Below are 19,912 nucleotides of genomic sequence, written 5' to 3' on the forward strand. Positions count from 1 at the left end.
CGCGAGAGCCAGAAAGGGGCACTGCAGAACAGTTACTTCTCTCTCCACTGAGGACCCTGAATGATTGTGGCCATGACAAACAAGAAAGGAGTGGGCCAGCAACCAGCTATGAGATCTGACCAGGTGAGAAAGAGCATGTCACGTGAAATAGAAGGTTTAGCAGGAGCTTTGATCCACTCGACAGACAGCCAAATGCCCGGCATTTACCCCGTCAGTGCGCTCAGCCAGATCCCGCGTACATACTTGTTGTGGAAGTCATAGATCTCCTGGATGTTGCCGAAGATGATGTGCTCCTTATTGAGGATCCCAGGCGGAATCTCTTCCACGCCACTGGTCATTTCCCACAGGTAGGTCTGTAAGACAGGGACAGACTCATCGCTGGTGTGCATACCCAAAGAGACCCAGACAAAAGGGGCCCCTCAGTCATGAGGGGAGAATGGGACCGTGACTGTGTATGGAGTTCAAAAGGCGAAGACGCATTTAACAAGTGGAACAAAAAGAAAGAGAACCTGACTGCTACGTTACTCTGAACCTCAGCGAGGGCAGGCTCCGGTCTTGTCATTCATCAGATCTGTGTCACGGTTTATGTTTTGAAATGAAGTGTCTGACATACTTTTCTCCCTCGATGCTGCACCTTTTTCTTTCCTTTCCCTCCCTTCCTTCCTCCCTCCCTCCCTCCCTCCCTCCCTCGCTTCCTTCCTTCCTCTCTCCTTCCTTCCTTCCTTTTCCTCTCTCTCTCTCTCTCTCTCTCTCTCTCTCTCTCTCTCTCTCTCTCTCTCTCCTTCCTTTCTTCCTTCCTTTCCTTTTTAAAAGTCTGGGTCTTAGCTCCAGCTTGAGCGACGTTTAGATCTTCTTTTCAAAAGCACTTCAAACTCCCATGCAGTTGCGCTAGACTCTGGAAGACCTCCCCTACGGCCTTTTTATTCTCCAGCAGAAGAGCAAGGGCACTGAGCTGCTCTCAAAGGGTTGACAAGGGCCAGGTGGCACTTCCACAATGGGGCTGGGGACTGACCGCTGGGAGACTTACCTCCAAGCACTCGTGTAGGTCTCTTACATAAGCCTTCTCGGTCTGGAGCAGTTCAGCCATAATGAATCTGGGAGGAAACAAATGGGCTTTCAGTTGCTCATGGATACATCGCCTCCTCTCCGACTTCACTTCCTCACCCCAGCCCTGGGGACACTCAGTGTCCTGTTTTCAGCTGTACCAAGAAGGTCTTCTATCTCCAGAGCTCTCTCACCCTGGTCATTCGCTCTCCATCCCTTCTTCACGTCTGTGTTCAGCCAGGCCCACTCTCTTGTTCTTTCCCACTCGTGTCTACATCACTGCGCTGAGATGCGTTGCTGTCAACTGTACGTGTGCACAGGTGCGTCTGCACGGATATGTGGCCGCTCGCACTGGAGCGCAGCAGCTAGACGGTCTGAACAACAGCGTTCTACATCTCTCTTACAGCTCCCAGAATGGTATCTGCTCGGTAGTTCATAGACTTACACTGACATCGTTCAGGACTCAAATTAAACAGGCTCCAAGTCAGGCAGTGATGACTTGAGCTCAGGGTTTTACAGTTTTTCTGTAAAGAATCATGTTGTGTTTTTGAGCTGTTCGGTCTCTAGCATAACCACAGCTGCTGCAACCTGAGAGGCAGCACAGAGGTAAGTGCAGATATGTTCCAATTGAACTAGGGTACTAAAAGTTTTACATGTCCCCATATGATAGTCTCTGATTTCTTCAGCCAGTTAGTATATAATACTCATTTTAGATTACAGACTACACAGAACAGAGGATGAGCCCAATTTGACTTGTAGGCCACAGTTTGCTGATCTCTGACCTTGGCTGGTCCTGCTCAGAATTTAGGCACTATCTCCAATGAGATTTATTTGCATCCAGACCTGTGCACATGGAATTTGCACGTGCTATACATAGTGACTGATGGGCTGCAGGCTCCTGAGAACAGAGGTTTATGCTCTGTATCTTTAAGAAAAGGACTCCTTCCTTGGACTCCTATGTAACACAATGGACCTGAGCATGTATGACTCCATTGTGCATCTGTTTACTTTTCCTCTGCATAATTTTTATTAGAAATAGTGCTTGGTAGCCAGCATATGATGATCTAATTAATACAACCTATATGTTTACACACATCTTACACTCTCAGTATGAGTTCTGCATATAGTACATGCCGAGAATTCCCATTTTCAGGAATTGAAAAATTTGAGAAATGATGTCCTCAAGGTGTGTCCTTTTGAAAGCCTGACCAGAAATACTATGCGAGCAGTATCTTTGCCCGGATCTTCATCTTGGTGTTCTCCCTTAAAGCAATGTATCGTTCTCGTAGTGGCCTTCTACTAAGCTTAAAGGATTGATGCAAAGACTACACTTCTGCAGAGGTCAACTCGCCACTCTCTTCGTATTGTTCCTTTGCTGGTAGAGCGGAAAGTGCGTGAATATTGCAGTTAGACAAGCAGGGCCTGAATTACGAATCTATCAATCACTGGAAGTAAGACCTGCCTCTTCAGACCCCAGGACTTCTTAACTATAACACAGATGACCACCAGGACTGCTGCAAGGAGGAAGTAAGATCCTGTGAGAAACAGCCTGGTGCATGGGATCCTGAGAGACGCTCAGAGACTAAGCCTTAGGTTGCTAAGAAACTAGGGACGATCTGAAGGAGCACAGCCAGCTTGGGTTTCCTTTCTTCCTCTTGTCATTTCTTTCTGACTTGCTTCCTTTGTGTTGGCCATCTTTGTACTTTGTAGTGCGCTCCTCCATTCTCTCCACTGCCTGCTGCTTGTTGTTTTCCCTTTACTTACAAAAAAGGAGCTGGGAGGGTGACCAAATAGAATCCTCTCCTTTGCTTCTCTGTTAGAGCCTGAATTCTGTCCTACAGAATCAATATATTCTAATCCATCCCTCCATTCCTCAGATCTTGGCTTTATTTGGAAATAGTCGTCACAGTACAGAGTGGGATGGGTCTCAATCCAAAATGGCCACCAGTGTACCTACAGAAGGGCAAGTTCACATACATGGCACACATAATCAGGAAGAATGTCACATGAATGTGAAGGTTCCACTAACGGATGAGGGGAGAGGCCTAGAGTAGATCTTTCCCACACTCCCCTCAGAGGGAATGGAACCTTCGGATTCCTTGGTTGTTGATCTCTGGCTTCCAGGACACATACATTTCTGTTGTTGAAGTCACTCAGCTGTGGTCCTTTGTTACACAGCTCTACAAACCAATATAACCCCGCATGCAAGACTCTGCTTCATGGACCAGCATTTGTTTCTTCAGTCTTAAGAAAGCCGTGATCCCTTTCCGTTTTGATCAAATTAACTTCTTAATCCTAGACACACTGATTGTTTCCCTAGTATTACGCAGAAAATGATATTCTTTCTAAAGCTTCTTCCATGATCTCTGCATGGGTTTTTTTTTTTTTATAACTTCGACTTAAAGAAAGTAAAATGCAAAGATATTGTAAGATGGCCATAGCCCATTCTTCTCATGTTCAAGGTCCTACAGTTCTTGATTAATGTGAGACGTGAGGCAGCCGCCTCCTAAGCTGCCAACCAGAAGAGCAATGTGCTGTGCCTAGGTGCAGTCAAAATTCACCGAGAACGTAGCCTCAGCGGGTTGGTTCTAGGATCCCTGTGGGTACCCAAAACTGCGGCTGCCCAAGTTCCTCCTGTAAAATGTCATAGTGTCTACATATAAGTTACACACATCTCACACACTTTACATAACCTCTAGGCTACTCATAATGCCCAAGACACTGCGAGTGCACAAACAGCGGCTGGCTTATCCTGTAAAATGACGAGAAGTAGTCTGCATGTTCAGTAGAAGCATAATTTCCCCTAGATATTTATAATCCAGGGATGGTTAAATGGGAGGATACAGAGGGCTGGCTGAACATGGAGAACAGACCAGGAATCTAAGGATAAATTGGTCCCAAGCTCTCTAAATGGATTTCGGCTCTAACCATTCTTATTCTGAGAATAATAGGATTCAACTTATAAAAATCTCAGGCAACTTCAGAGTCTCCCACCATGGTTAGCGTCCCCTTTCTCTCTTAGCTGCCTCGTCTCCATGTGGGCCAGCTGAGGCAGAGGAGTAAACTTATCAACTTTACCTCTGACATCTACAATTCACTCTCAGGGTCAGTTTCAAGATACATCTTTCTTTCCATTTAAAATATTATTCACCAGGAAGATATTGAAATACAGATATCTGAACCAGATGTGGGCATGGGGGGAGGGGAGATGTTGGAATTCCTCATACAGCATCTTATTTTCTTCTGGACCAAGCACATCCCTAAAATTAAAGTAAGAAAACCGATGCTATCAGCTGTTTTTCCTTCCTTCTGTCCTTCCTTCCTTCTGTCTTCTTCCTTCTGCCCTTCCTTCTGTCCTTCCTTTTTTCCTTTTCCCTCCTCCCTCCTCCCTCCTTTCTTAATTCCCCTTTTTTCAGATAGTCTCATTACATAGCTCAGACTGGCCTTGACCTGCCAATCTTCCTGTCTTAACCTCTTGAGTGCTGGTGTGAGAGGTATGTGTCACTATATTCAGTTATGGGTTTATTCGTTATGTAATTTTGGATAACTTCTTGTCCCTCACCTCAGATTTTGGTTTCCATATCCAATAATATCCCATAAACTTCTCTTAGTTGACTGTGGTATCCCTGTTGCTCTGGGAACCACACTTCATATAAGAGAGCATAAAATATTCCTTATCATCAAAGAGTTTATAATCTGGTTAGTGAGACATGGCCACAGAATGAATACATACATACATCTATCTATCTATCTATCTATCTATCTATCTATCTATCTATCTATCTATCTATCTATCTATCATCTATCTATTTATATCTATCTATCTATCTATCTATCTATCTATCATCTATCTATTTATATCTATCTATCTATCTATCTATCTATCTATCTATCTATCTATCTATCTATCTATCTCTTCATCTTCAGAAGGGAATGGAATGACAGTAAGGAAGAACTCTAAAATGAGGCTGACTGAGGTGGGGCCAAATGTTGAGGAGTCCATGGTTACATGGAGTGGTTTGGTTTGGTTACTGTTGAGTTCTGACACTGTGAAATAAAATTTGATGGTCTGAAGCACAGGTATCCCCTGGAAAGTTCCTGTTACATGAAAAGCAGTTGGATACAGTAGAGATCTGAGAGGCAGAGAGGTCCCAGTAAACCCATCTCCTCAACATCCACTCCGACACCTGCAGGTAGACCAGATGACTCATCAAGCCATCACAAGGGATGGGTAGCAGGAGAATTTGAGGAAGAGACTTTGAGCTGCAATGAGAGCCCCTCTCCCCCCCCACACATACTCTTTCTTTCGAGCTGACTTCCGTTTCTCTTCATTGACCTCGTGGTTAGCATCCCGGAGCTTGACCTCCCGGTCTGAAAGGCTTGCTGGGATAATGTCCAGCTCTAGGTCCTTGTTATCCTGCATAAGAAATGTTACAGAGGTCACCTTGGGGAAGTGGTAAAACAGCGGAAGTGGGTGACAAGATGGGTGATCCTTCAAGGTATCTCCATAGGGTAATTGTGCCTTTCAGGTAAAAAAAGCTGTAGAATGTTCTGACCAAACATTTAGTGCTACTATCTCTAGTTACAGATAAGTATTTGTTTTCCAGGCCTTTGGCTTTGATTAAATATAAACACGAATCAGCCAGAATTGGTTCCTCACCAATAAAATAAACAGGAATCAGGAACACAGGAAAAGTCCGAAAACATCTCATTTGTCAAGAGAAAATAAACTATTTTTATTTAAGCAGGCATTTCCCCTTGGAAACAGGAATAGAATTCCTGATCAGTGACTGAACCTTGTAATTGCTCACCCTCGCTTGCTTAAGCTCTCATTGGTGTTATGTATGAAAGGACGCACAGAGGAAAACTCATTGGCTGGGGGAGACATAGGCTTTAAGGTTTAGGGTTTGACCACTTTACTTGAGGCTGCTCTGTTTTGGAGCATGGACCTGTTTAAAGACATGAGTGGATTAAATGCCAGGCTGGATTTAGCTTTTAATTCATAGGTTACTGACCTCTATTATAAAAAAAAGAGAGATCTTCTTTTGCTTCATGGAACTTAGTACCTCCTTTTAGTTGAAGTGTCAAACAGCCTTTATACATACTGTGCCCCTTATTCCTGAAAACCACTCATGTATATGTGAGGGACTCTAATCCTTGGCTCATTAACATAATTGGTTAGATGCTAGTACTGATGAGACCAAAAGAAAGGGTTTACTCCACAGTTAACTACACGGAAAGAAAATAACCCCTCTGCTTCATAGTCAGAGGCCTTGCTGCTGGTCAGCCAATCCTGTAGGACATAGAACATTAATCGTGATGGGGGAGGGTGGTGGGAGATGGGGGGGGATGAATGGATCAGCAATGCTCCCCAAGCCTGTTAAAAATGCATGAGGTTCATGGGCTCTGCAGCTCAGAAGACTACCTTGGAAACACACTACTCCTTCTATGGTGGTGCAGTGGTGGCACTGAGGGGAGGAGAAGAGAGGCAGCTCCAGGGGATAGCACCTCATACGTACCTCCGTGTTGACTCCCAGGGCTTTCTCCAGGGTGTACCGGTACTTCCCCATTCTCAGGGAGAAATCTCGGTAGTGCTTGTCCACTGTGGTCACCCATTTCCGTATCTCTGTGGCATGGATGTGGCCCTTTTCCACAAAGCTGTCTGCTAGCTGGATCAGAAGCTTCACCTTCTCTTTTGTTTGCTGTCCCAAGAGATGGCCGTACGTTACTGGACCACATTGTTATCAGGACTGTTTGCCTCGAACCCCCTCTGTTGTGCAGGGTACCCTCCCAGTAGATGCTGGGATTGCAGGTCAACTTTGTTACCCACCTTTTGGGTGGCTTAGAACAAATTATTAAAATCTCCTGTGCTCTGTCAGTTTCTTTACCCACCGAATAGGTATCATAATAGCACCTGCTTCGTGAAGTTATGGAGAACATTAATGGGCCAACGATGCCTACTGTCTAGAACGTGTCCGGCACACAGTAGGTGCTTACTAGAGCTACTGTAAGAACCTTTGCTGTGGTACACTGTCTTCCAGGTGTGATATGGCCACAACTCTCTTGAACTGTCAGCAGCTCTGATCACCTACAGGAGAGCTGTGTAAAATTGGGCCTATTGATGTTCTTTCCATCATGGAGGAGAGGTAGGGCTTCAGAGGCCTAACCTTCCCAAGGATTTGTAGACAGTTAAAGGTTATTAGGGGGGGAAGTTCTCACAAGGCCATACCAATTCCAAAAGATATACAAGCAGCTAACAGTTGCTGGGGGCAATGGCATTTCCTGCAGTGGTACAGTGGCTTGTACCTTTCCCATGCTCCTGTAGGTAGTAACTCCTGTAAGTTCCTCTGGAGTGTAAATGTTTCTTTGGTCTGACATTGGTACCTTAACTAGCTGAGAGGCATTTGTTCATGTCTGCAGAACATGGAGAAAGTTCACACAACTAGTTAAGTCAGAAATGTTATTTCAACCACTGCTATTGATGTAAGATCTCTTATATAAATATAGCCATTTATTAACTTATAGTGCACGCTGTCATCATATTTGAGACTCTTTGGATGTATGCAGATGGGGATGGATAAGTGTCTGTGAACCAGACACAGAACCTGGGGGTTCAGCTTTTAAAGCTGGTCCAAAATCACATCACCAGTAATGGCAGCAGTGTTTGCCTCTGATCCTCTGATCCTGGTTCCTGCCTCTCTCTGTACTCAAGGCAGGCACTAAACATCATGCAAGTTAGGACAGGCTAGGATCTGGTGAATTGACTAGTAGACTTCTATCTGCTTAACTGAGATTTTTGTTTTCTGTCTGTTCGAGGGAGATATTACAGGGCTAATCTGTCAACAGTCTGACGTGTGTTGGGTTAACTTCATTTGTAACCAGAATATGTTTAGGATTTCCTCTGTCTACTGTTCTCTGTAGAGAGCTGTAGGTTGGGCTTCAGGGATAAACAAAAGGAGAAACAAAAAATATATTCATTTGCCCCTATCTGAAATCTCCAGAGGGGACAAGATTTTCATACAAAATAGTTGACGGCTCGGGGCATCGTGTAATTGAATGTCAAAGTGAGAAGTATGCTACAACAGAGGGATTTTACAGTGGAGCGGACGAAGGCGGGGCTGTGTGGGAAGGCAGAGAAGGCCTGCTGGGAAGACACGGAAACAGAAGGATGAGGTCAGCAAACGCCTGCTCACCTTTTAGTATAGAAGTGTGGATTTCAAAACTAAAATCTATCAGAGATACCTGGGAAATCTTAGGAAAAAGGAAATAACATTTAAATAATATGCTATGAGGAAAATGTCCTTTTGAGAAAAGGAGGGACAAAGTTTGAAAGACAGCAGATCTTTCCCATCTTGCAAGATACAGAGTGAAAAAGCTGATAAGCCGGACACCATGGAAAAGAAACCTGGTGTCACAGTCACCGCTGAGAAGGGTGACAGAGAGAGAGAGAGAGAGAGAGAGAGAGAAAGAGAGCGCGACCTGATCCTGGTTGGGAAACTGGCAGATACTCCCCAGCTGCTGTGTGTTCCAGAAAGTTCTAGCACCAGCTCAGCGGCTAAGTCCAAAACAGAAAGGTGGAATAACAAAGAGAAGATTCTCTCCAACATCATAAAACTGTGCGGGGCTGATGAGAAAGCTGGTGACCACGCAGCTAAGCTTTGCAGGATGCACAGATATCATCCCACTGACAGTTCACACAAAGCTGCTGGCCACAGCAAAAGCCCTTTGGCGAGTGTGTGAGACAGGCATGCCATCAGCATTCTGGGTCATCCTTAAGGGATACCAGGGGATCGAGAGAGGACGGTTTTCCTTATGCAGCTGTGGTGGCTTGCTACTTGTAACTGGTCCTTCCCCCTCAACCGAGTCCCTCTGTGTAGAACACATCTGAACCCAGTCTTTGTCTCCTCCATAAGAATTCATTATTAGCCATGTAAAATTCCTAAATACACTGACATTACTTCAAGATGCAGCAGTGGCAGCCTCAGACACCCGGAAGGTGGGATCCTTACCACAGGAAGAGAAAGATGAGCTTACAGAACACCACAAGGTTGATCTTGCCAAGGATCAAAGCTATTCCTCCGTGCCTGAGCTATGTGCAATCCGTTTTCTTGATAACAAATGGAATTCACCATGAAAGATTAGTGGTCTGAACTTCTTAACCAAGAATCTGAGCAGACAATTGATTTATTATAAGAAGACAGCAGGACCTTTCTTTATCCCACCATTCTAGCCTCTAATGGTCCTGACTACCCCGCCAGCCCTTTCCAGGCTCACCATCCATGTCCCTCCCTAAGAGAGCAACACTGGGGTGGGAGCAGAGTGCTCTGCCTGAAGTATGACCAGGGCACAACACAATTAGTCTCTCCTCTTTCAGTGTGGTGGGCTGGCCAGGGGCTAGAGTCAAGGGCTGGAGGAGCTTTGGAATGGAGTAGAAGAGGTGGGTGCAAGGCTTGGAGGAATACCTCTCCACCATGAAACCACAATAGTAACCACACCAGGAACTGACTAAGACAAGAAACCTGGGGTCCCGAAGGCTTGCATGTTATTTCTCTCAGGGTTTTTATTTTTTTTCCTGTGAGGAAATATTTTTAACTTGCTATTTTCTTAAAAGTGGCTAATTTTTGTTCTAATCATCAAGAACCCCTTTTTATATAAAAGTCTTGGAAGTCACTATTCTCTGCTCCTGGTCAGGTGACTTGACTGAAGACAGTGTCCTCAGCTTGGCAGTGGCTGGTGCGCTGGTGGAACCTGGATTAGAAGGCATCGGAGCTGACTGGGATCAATACGGTGAAAGCTTGGGAGTGAGGTCATGACTGAGATTTCTCTGTGTCCTCACAGAGCCCGGGAGTCAACAGTCAGCAGACAGCGTGGTCAAGCTCCACCCCACCTGACTTTGCAGAAACCCATCTCCGAGGTTCTCCACTACTGAACCACAGCCATGCTGGATGTCATCCCCACACATGGTGGGAATGTCGCCTATACATCCTACCCTCAGGCAGGTAGCCCTCCCTGCAGACAGGTGGGTATATCCCCACAGTTCCGCTTAAGGCCTCTATTTCAGCATGGAATAGTTACTGATGTGTCCTCTTCAGCGGGCCTGAAAACTCGACCTTCCACCTTACTCATCTGTCCATCCTCACTGCGTAGCTCGATCTGGTATTTTAGCTTTAGCTTCAGCTCACTGCTGGGTGAGCAAAGCTAGACCAATCAGCCGAATGGGGTACCAACATGACCATGCCTCCCTACCTCCTGGAATACAATATGAAACCATGAGACTTGTCATGTTCTTGCCTGTAGCTGATGAGAACAGAGGCCAAGACCTGTCCCATAAGAACAGCCCCTCAGTTGGGCAATTGTTTTCCAGGAGTCCTGGGTTTTAAACAAGTCTGTTTAAGAAGGGACCCTGGACCATGGTGACTCAGCTGAGGGCGTTTCTCTAGTGATCTGAATTACAGAGGCAGGAGTCAGAGGGTTGCAGAGTAGAAGAGAAAACACAGAAGAAAGGCGGGGAAAGTAATCATTAGGGACTTTGGAGGCAGAACAGAAGGACCATGTGAGAGCTGAGGTTTGAGCAATGTGGGTTACACAGTGGAACTCCCCCGCTCTCGTGTTCCTTCTGACAGACAGGAGCTTAGTGCTACTAAGTATACAGGGACACCGGAAGCTGCACACACTGCCAGTAAGTGCTGCTTTGGAATTGGAAGTTCCTCAATATTAAACAGCGAGGCACAGGATGACCCGGCCGTTGCACTCCCATGTGTACATATAAGTGGACCAAAAGAACACGATCACACGAAACTTGTACACAGTGTTAATGATAATGCCATTCATAAGACCTCCAAACTAAACACCAGTCATGTGATAAACAGGAAGTAAACTTCCACGGGCTAAATGACAAAGCTAGATCTGCATAACGAAATATTATTTAGCCATCAAAAGAGATGACAAGCTGACACACTAAAACCCAGGTGGATAAGGAAAACACGACGCTATGGGAAAAGAAGCCAGGTGCCGAGGATTACATATCAAATGATTCTAATTCTGTGAAATGTACGGCGTGGGCCTGTGCCTGAGGGAGGAAGGAATTACTCCTAACGCATATGGGTTTTCTGGAACTCCTCAGCTGTGGCGATGATTATAGGAGACCCTGACTATACTAAAAATCCCACTGGATTGTAAAGAAAAAGAAAAGAAAAGAAAAGAAAAAATCTAAAAACCACTTTGTTTTTTAGAAAATAAAAACAGAGTTCTGTGAGAAGCTGCAAAGCTCAACTTCCCTGTCATCAGCCGCCATTTCCCCTATAATTTTTGGAACAACAGAAAGTATCATTTGTATTCTTCTAACTAGAAGCCTATAGGCACAGCACAATGTGCAATTGTGTGTTCTTATCGTCACTAAATCTGTCTCACTTTTATATAAAATTGCCGTTCTATATTCAGTGTTTCTTCGGCTTGATCTTGTCTCTGCGGAGTATAATAATCCAGCATCACTCATCGCTCTATGCGCTTGTGAGGGCCGCCATATTTCACTCAAGGTCAGTTTGCTCTCCATACCAAGTTCACTTGACTGGTTATAAGGATTAGAAGCCAGAGCTGACTGGTTAAAGGAAGTTCGTCTCAGGGGAACTGGGCTGAGGTGGGGCGGGCGTCTTCAGTCACAGGCTCCTCCTCTGAGCTGAGGATATTCTGACGCAAAGGACTCTGAGATGGAGACCATGCTATACCGGACACAGTAACTGCTAACAGACACAGCTCAGTTGGGAGGAAGACAGGAAATGGAGAGAGCCAAGCTAGAAAAGTCATATTAACATAGACTGAGCGTCATAGTTCTGGAATCTAGCCAACATTCCTAATGTTCATGTATGCTGCGACGCCCACTTCCATAATTAGCTGTGTCTGAAGAACACTGGACAAGGTGAATAAAGGTGGCTCTTGTCTTCAGGGAAATTGTAGGAGATGTCTCTGCACAGAGATTCCTTGCAATATTCAGGCTAACACAGGAGATAGCCCTGCACAGACCCCTTATGACTGCTCCCAGAAGGCTGTACAGATGAGGACTGAAACTGCAGAGAAGGACCCTGAGGTGTTCAGCAAGGAGATGGGACCACAGAAGAGGTGGTGCTGGACTGAAAAGGTGGGCTCCTTTCTGAAGCACAAATCAGAAGGAAGGGACACTATTTTTAATGGAAAAAATATGGGAATGGTAGTGAGGCAAAATGATATGATGGATCTCACGGAGGGTGAGAAAGCACATCCACTCTGCTGAAGCCCAAGCTAGGAACAAGGGACTCAGGAATTTCTATGAGTTCCTGAGTTACTGCTCCATCCCGTGAGGCGTACTTCCCAAGGCATTCCAATTTCAAGAATAGATAGAGATAAGTAGAATTCAGGTATGTCTTACCTACAGTACCCAGGCCACATGCATCCCCAGAGAGACACGCATGTAGCCCAATGCATTTGTAGATGACTACATGTCACAGGCTGGCTATTCCTGGAAGATGTCTACAATGTGTGCGTAGCTTAACATGAGTGTGTCCTTTCACCTTATCAGCTCTGGGGAAACAAAAGGGACCCCAGAATCTGGAGTGTGGTGCTGGGGTGCATTAGCATCCGATGTCCTGTTTGGTGATGTAGTTTGGGGAGAACTTAGGTTCCGAAGGAGACAATCCCAAACATGTTTTCCTTGTGCCACTAGGACAACACAGTTCTGCATACAGAGTCTGCTCTGGTTCCCGTAATGTAAAGTTTCCCCACAAAAGAGATACTTGGGGACTCAGGGAGGGGGCTGGGACACTCCTACCTTGGCAGGCACCCTGAATTCTCCATACTCTTTCAGCAGCTCCTGAGTCTCCTCTGTGGTCTCTCCGGTGGAGGTATGGGTTGAGAGGTAATATTCTCCTGTTTCTTGGATCCAGTCTAGTGCCTGTAGGAGGAGACACCACCACTCGTCCCCAGAAGGCAGCTCTCAGCAGGAAAACATGCCACACTGGGAGGAAGGCTTACGTTTGGGACCCAGGAATTGTGACAGGATGGTGGGTGTGTAGCTCTTAGGGAGTTTTCAAGGTTTTGTTTGTTTGTTTTGTTAATTTTTGGAGGCTCTCCTTTGAGTTAGTACTGCTTACCCCAAAGCAGTAACCTGGGGGCTACCATCTATCAGACTCAGTATTTATGTATAAACTGGGGGCTATTATAGGTCAGACCTGGTGAATACCTGTACAGCCCATCACATCTCCTGGTGTCAAACTCAGGATTGAATGCTAGAAAATCCAAATCATGGACAAGGGGAAATCTGATCTCCCTTATCCTGTCACCTCCACCACCTGGCTTAACTCTGACTGCTTGTCATGGTTCTCTATACACTCCTCAGCAGTGAGGGAAAAGCCTAGGGGACTTCTGGACATACCTGCTTAGCACTGCGTTCAAACACCACGTATTGCTGACACTGGTCTAACCGCCGCTTCTTCAAGGTCCAGAAGTGCAGGACGCGATTCTCTCTCTGCAAGAGCTCACTCAAGATGGCTGTGGGTAAAGGGGGTGAGTAGCATCATGGGAAAGCTCTAAGTGAAGTCCCAACTACTTCAGTCCCATTACCAAGGGGACCTGTAAGCCTCCTTTTAGGACTAATAAAGGATCAGAAGAAAGGGGATAAAAGCTAGAGATAGATACAACTCCCCAGAAGGGATCAAGAGCAGGGAGAGCTTGGTAACTACCTGCTTCTGAGGATTTTGTCAATACACTACAGTGAACCCGGATTCCCTTCATACTAGTCAGTCCTCATGGTAAGAGAGTTTGGAAAGTGACAACAACTGACATAGCTGGTCTGGAGCCTAGCAAGCCATAGGAGGCCTCCTGGGGGACTCCTAGGCATTCCTGAGGAGCTTCTGGAGGAGAGGCAGGGGATTGGCAGCAGTGAGAAGGTCGTGAAGACATTTGGCCAGTCCACAGAATGAGCTACAGTGTCAGCCCTGCATGGGAGTCAAACATACAGAACTTTAACAGCAGAGCCACTGTTAAAAGCTTCTGGGCAGAGGGTGGGAGAAAGCAGGGCCACAACACGGCAACAAGGACTACATGTTCTCTTGGGCCCAAACTCCACACAGGTTTCCATCTGATCCTAAGGAAGGCGGAAAGCTCCTCTCACGTCTCCGGAATGATAGTATATCTGAGAATATACGTAAGGCACTCGGTATGACAAGGGAGCCGTGGAGGGTATCCAGTACGTGTCATCTGTCTCTGCACTGCTCTTAACACTGTCTGGTGACCCTGATTGATTTCTTAAGTGTCTTAAGCAGTATGCTCTATGCTTGAGGCGAGCAAATTTATTTTGTCTCATAGCTGCTTCTAGTTTCCTGCAAACTATTAAATGTACAGTATTAAATACGCTTGATAAAATAGGCAGTAATGAGGGTATAGATAACCGTGTTTACTAAGCAGTCGCTATGTGTCAGGCACATTCTCATAATGCTCCTCATGCGTGCATCGTGACGGTCCCCACTTTGCAGGTGAAGAAACGAAGACCTGAAACTTGTGCAGACTCATTCAGAGAGGGGGGAGTAGAGTTAAGTAGGATCCTTTGACCCGAGACCACATTCTTAGCTACTCTTGGTCTCCCAGGTCCCTGGGGGGTATAAAGTACACATTATGGTACTTTACAGAGATAGCACAACCTGAACTTCCGTGTTTGCTGATTTTACTTATTCTTTAGTTCCCCTCATTGTGCTGGGACTGTAATGATTGACACTGTCCACGCCCCTTCATGCTTTACTGTAATGATTGACACTGTCCACGCCCCTTCAAGCTAAGATTCTCCACTGGCCACTGTGGCTCACTCTCCATGTATTCATCATAGAAGTTTCCACTCCTTCCCAGAGCGGTCAAGCATACTTTCTCATTCTCAGACTGACCTCTGACCTCTGGCTCAGCCCAGTGACTTTCTCTGACAAAGAGATTTGTTAGCCGTTGTGACACAAACAGGGGCACAAATTGTGCCTGTACACCTGACCTGTCCCTTGCTTCCCTGTTGCACGGTGGCAAGAACTCTTGGGTCACCACTGTCCTTTGGACTTGGAGCTCAGAATGAACAGACAAGAACCTTGGCCAACACCTGGAGTCAACATCTAATAGCTGTATTGCTGAGCTCAGTCATGGCAGCTGATGTTGATGGCTGCAACAGACCATCACTCAGACGACAGAAGCTCATGGGGAGCAACAATGAAGGTTTTGGGTGTGACTTGGCCATCTGCTCCCATATTAAAACCCAGACATAAATGGCAATGGCTTTGGATCCAGGTGGCAGATGACAGAGAGATAGATGGTGTGGTCTCCAGTGTCTGCATCTACTGGGTCAAATCCTTGTGTTTGTGTCCTGTGGTCAGGGCTCTCTGCTCACTGCACCGTTAGGAAACCAACTTAACCCAATCCAAACCATGGAAGCTCTGGAGAGTTTCCTGTGCTACTATTTCCCCCTGCCTGGGAGATTTCACAGATGCAGGTATATCCAGGCCCCTCTGGGTACCAGTCCCACACAGTGTGGTGGGAATGTGGTCTCTCACCGGTTGGCCTTGCCCAAGCTGCCATCGGCAGAAGTCAGAACATATGCTCTGACATGTGCTGGAAGGAGAGTCTGACACGGAGTCAGCCACCCACAGGGCCTCATTCGAAGGCGAAATAACCTGTGGAGCTCAGGTCCTCCTCCTGTTTAATTCTCTCCGGTGATTTGAATCATCCCAACTCTTGAGTTATCTGAGCAGGGAAAGGAACTCTCTCTAGAGCAGTCTGCTGATCCGCACTCTGACTCTGGTGTCCCTAAGCCTGGCTCACCCCCACTCCAAGTCAGTTCATGTCTTCTCCCTGGCCTTAGTCACCAGGGCTGTGTGATATTCTAACTGGGTAAGAGGATATGTAAAACTTGGTTTCCTACATCAAGGCTAATGTCTGTATGGCAAGAGCGAACACTGAAAGAACAAAATGATAATTTAGGCCAAATGTGATCAGACAAGAGGCAAATTTAAAGGATATGTGCTGTTTTTCATATAGTCCCAGTTTATAGAATTCAAAGAGATAATGAAGATGACCTAGAATAGGTAGTTATGTAAATTCTATCTGCGTATAGAAGGCAGGATCTGACCCTGTAGATCTGAGTGAGTCTGAAATTCCATTTGTACTAGTGTCCAAATGATATCAATGTTGCTGAACTGGACACCATGTTTTAAGTAGCAAACCTTTCTACTAAGTGTGGCCCAAGACTTGAATATAAATGAAAAAACAAAACAAAACAGAAAAGAAAAAAAGACAACAGGAAATCTTTCAGCATGCTAAGAGACTGTGGATCACCAGGGCTGGTTTCACTCCATACCAGACTGTTACTTCTTAAGGGGAAGCCCCGGAGAACCTGGGACGACCTGAGAGTTAGACACATGGGTGAAGGGGTGAGGAGAAGAGGGGCCTGGCCGTTTACCTGTACAACTGAAGCGAGCTGTGGCCCAGCAGGCCTCTTACTCACCTTTTACTTGCTGTTCAGGTCCCCTGGTGTGGCTGGCAACACTGGGCATGCTCACATTGTTCCTGTGGATGTACTTGAGGAACACCTCGGCATTCCGCCGTGCCAGAGTGCAGGCCTAAGAGAAACAAAGATGTGAGGCCCTGTCTCCAGTTCATGTGTGGGACAAAGACATGCACAGAGGTGCCTTTTTAGAGGCATTAAGGACTTGACGGTGATGGGGATACTGGAGGGATCCAGAGGGAGAGGAGTTCTGGAGGTCACTTCCAGTCCACGGGATGCTAATTCCAACTTAGAAGGCTCGTACTCTGAGCGCTCCTTTAACCAGGTGCGTCTTCCTTTTCGGTTTCAGACAGAAATCAGAAAGCAGCTGACCCTTCACCATGCTGATTGGGCACTGCTAATGTTCATGCCCAGGATGGTTTTCTTCTTTTATAAGAATGTCTCTTACGTGACCACCGTTGAGAGCCCAGGGAACAGAAACCCACGTTAGCACAGCATACTGAGCGAACACACTTCATAACATAATTCTAAATCTAAAGTTAAATTCCCAACAGTTTTAAACATTTTTGACTGCCAGCCACGTTCCCCTTACCTAAACAACACTAACAAGTACTCTTTTTTTTTTTTTTTTTTTTTTTGGTTCTTTTTTTTTTTGAACTGGGGAAATATCAACCTCCATTAAAGAACCACTGAGCTAATCCCCAACCCCAACAAGTACTCTCTTGTTGGGAAATATCAACCTCCATTAAAGAATCAGAGCCACCGACGGCTCCCGTCAGCAGGGGCTGGCAGAGAGGACAGGCCACGTTCTCCTGATGGTGGTTAGGACCGAGGGCTGGGAAGAGCGGGAGGAAAGAAGCCCTTCAATTTAGGTCCAGATATCCTGATGGAGTATTTCTAGTGTCTCTTAAGCCCATATAATTGATGAATTTCTCTAAAAATCGGTTTTCTCCATAGCTATGAGACTAGTATATACTTGCCTTCATATTTTAAGCTAATAATTTAATAATATATCAACAAATTAATAAATTAAATTATCTGTAGATCAAGTTAAGTTTTAAAAATCTTTTTTTTTTTTTTTCCGGAGCTGGGGATCGAACCCAGGGCCTTGCGCTCACTAGGCAAGCGCTCTACCGCTGAGCTAAATCCCCAACCCCAAGTTTTAAAAATCTTACGTTTATCTTCTGACCATACAAATTATACAATTACAATGATTGCTTAATAATAAATATAAATTTAAATGATATGTTTTTGTGATTAGGTAAAAAGTAGCAATGAAGCTGGATCTGGTTAAAGGCAGTTGATGGGCCCAGGAACTCGCAGGCTAATGAACTGAAAGCCATTAGTGAGCGTCCAAGGCTAAGGACTTTAGACGAATCAATGATCGATAAACAGAAAGCTGTGCACCATCTGTCGGGCAGAGAATTCCCACAGTTATGGGGAGCTTTTCCTCTACAGCTTTAGGAAAATAGGAAACGCCATCAGCCCAGATGGCCCTCTTTCCTCTTTAAAAGAATCATTTCATTTTATGAAGACATAATCTTTTCTTTTCTCTCTGCGTGTGTGTGTGTGTGTGTGTGTGCGGTGTATGTGTGTGTGCGTGTCCATACCTGCACGTGAAGAGGCCAGAGCAGGAGGCTGGGTATTCTGTTCAACCACTGTCAACCTTGGCCTCTTGAGACAGCATCTCTCAGAGAACCAGAGCTGGGCTGGCAGCCAGCAAGGCCCAGTGATCCTGCTTCTCTGTCCTCAATAGCGCTGGGGATGTGCAGCGCATGAGGCTGACTGGCTCTTTACATGGAGGCCGGAGATCCAAACCCAGGTCTTCATGCTTGCACAGCAGGCCTTCATGTTCACACAGCACGTACTTCCCCACCGTGCCATTCGCAACACTTTTATAACTGTACTTTAAACCCTGCCCATGCTCCTTCAATCATTTTTAATTTTATTTTGTAATAGAGAAACTTTTAAACTATTTCAAGCTCTGTATGGGAAAATTTCTACTTATCCGTATTAGTTTAATGTGCGTATTCGGGGTTCTGACTGATACCTGTGCAGACCAGACAACAGGAAGGGGGGTGGGTCCGTCTGGGGCAGGGGGGTGTATTAAGAAAGGAACAGAAAGATTTGGTGGTCAAGAGGAGAAGAGCTCTAATAAAAAAGGCAGCTAGCTATAGGAGTGTGACTTAAGTGGTGCTATGTCAGGAAACACAAACTCTGAGAAACCCTAGAAGAACATGAAAGTTTTGAGGTGAGTGGACCAGCCTCAGCTGGGAAGCCTGCTGCTAGGAGACTTTCAGAAGGACTCCCCTTGCTACTAAAAGCCCATATAGACCAGGGCTGTTTTCCCTCCCGGAAACACCCTCCATAAAGGAGAATAAACATTGTGATATTTATTGTTAATTAAAAATCACTAGATTGATAAGTAGTATCTAAATTTATTGATTTTTTTTTGCAATATCTACTTACAAAGGGTTCATTTTTTAAAAAAGATTTATTTACTTATTATACGTATACTGTAGCTGTCTTCAGACACACCAGAAGAGGGCATCGGACCCCATTACAGATGGCTGTGAGCCACCATGTGATTGCTGGAATTTGAACTCAGGACCTCTGGAAAAGCATCAGTGTTCTTAACCACTGAGCCATCTCCCAAAAGGCTCATTTTAATAACTTCATAAGCAGTCTCATACTCTTCAGCCAAAAGATCATTTTAGTGTTACGGTTATTGTTCAATGATAGAGTGTTAGCCTACCAGGTGCAAGGTCCTATGTTCAAACCCTAGCACTCTAAAAGAAAACAAATTATTTTTTATAAACTGAATATGAGTAAAAGCATGTGACCATAACCACGTGATCTTGGATCTAACACTGCAGTGGCTATAGTAACGTACCCTATACCCCGATGACACCAGAAGTGTCAAGAAAGAAATGAACATTTAAATTTTAGTGTATGGTTTTTACACATTAACTGGGAGCTGTGCCTTCGGCCCCTTCCCTCTTTACATAAGAGGCAGGCAAAGGGAAGCCTTAATGAAGGTGGGTGCTGGAGAGAGGAGAGGGTGAGGCCATGAGACCTGTGTGGCAGTCATATACTGACTGACCTTCAGGAAGGCCTCCTTCTGCTCCAGATGCTTGCTGAGGAGTGGAATGACGTGGTCCATCTCTGCCGCCGGCCCCAGCTTGTCTCTCCCACCGCACCAGTCTTCGTCTCTCCGGTACTCCTGCTCTAAGCTCTCCAGAACGCTGCACACCTGGGGATGATGGAGGAAGGGGTTCATTAAATGGACTGCTCGGCGGGTAATCTCTGCGGACTTCTGCAAGTCTTATGCACTGCAGTGAAGTTCAGCCTGGAGATACAGAAGCG

The 19,912-nt window shown here is 45.6% G+C and overlaps 1 protein-coding gene across 1 annotated transcript in view; it reads right to left on the reverse strand.

Annotated features, from left to right (window-relative positions):
• The window catches only part of Kalrn (kalirin RhoGEF kinase), a 537,823-nt gene that overhangs the window by 217,448 nt on the left and 300,463 nt on the right, over positions 1 to 19,912 (reverse strand). The window contains 8 exon segments of the mRNA XM_032900150.1: positions 244 to 353; positions 1,028 to 1,094; positions 5,343 to 5,461; positions 6,564 to 6,746; positions 12,845 to 12,967; positions 13,448 to 13,563; positions 16,547 to 16,661; positions 19,650 to 19,799. Coding sequence (XP_032756041.1) covers positions 244 to 353; positions 1,028 to 1,094; positions 5,343 to 5,461; positions 6,564 to 6,746; positions 12,845 to 12,967; positions 13,448 to 13,563; positions 16,547 to 16,661; positions 19,650 to 19,799 — 983 coding nt within the window.

This window comes from Rattus rattus, chromosome 4, assembly GCF_011064425.1.
Source record: "Rattus rattus isolate New Zealand chromosome 4, Rrattus_CSIRO_v1, whole genome shotgun sequence".
Classification (NCBI taxonomy): Eukaryota; Metazoa; Chordata; class Mammalia; order Rodentia; family Muridae; genus Rattus; species Rattus rattus.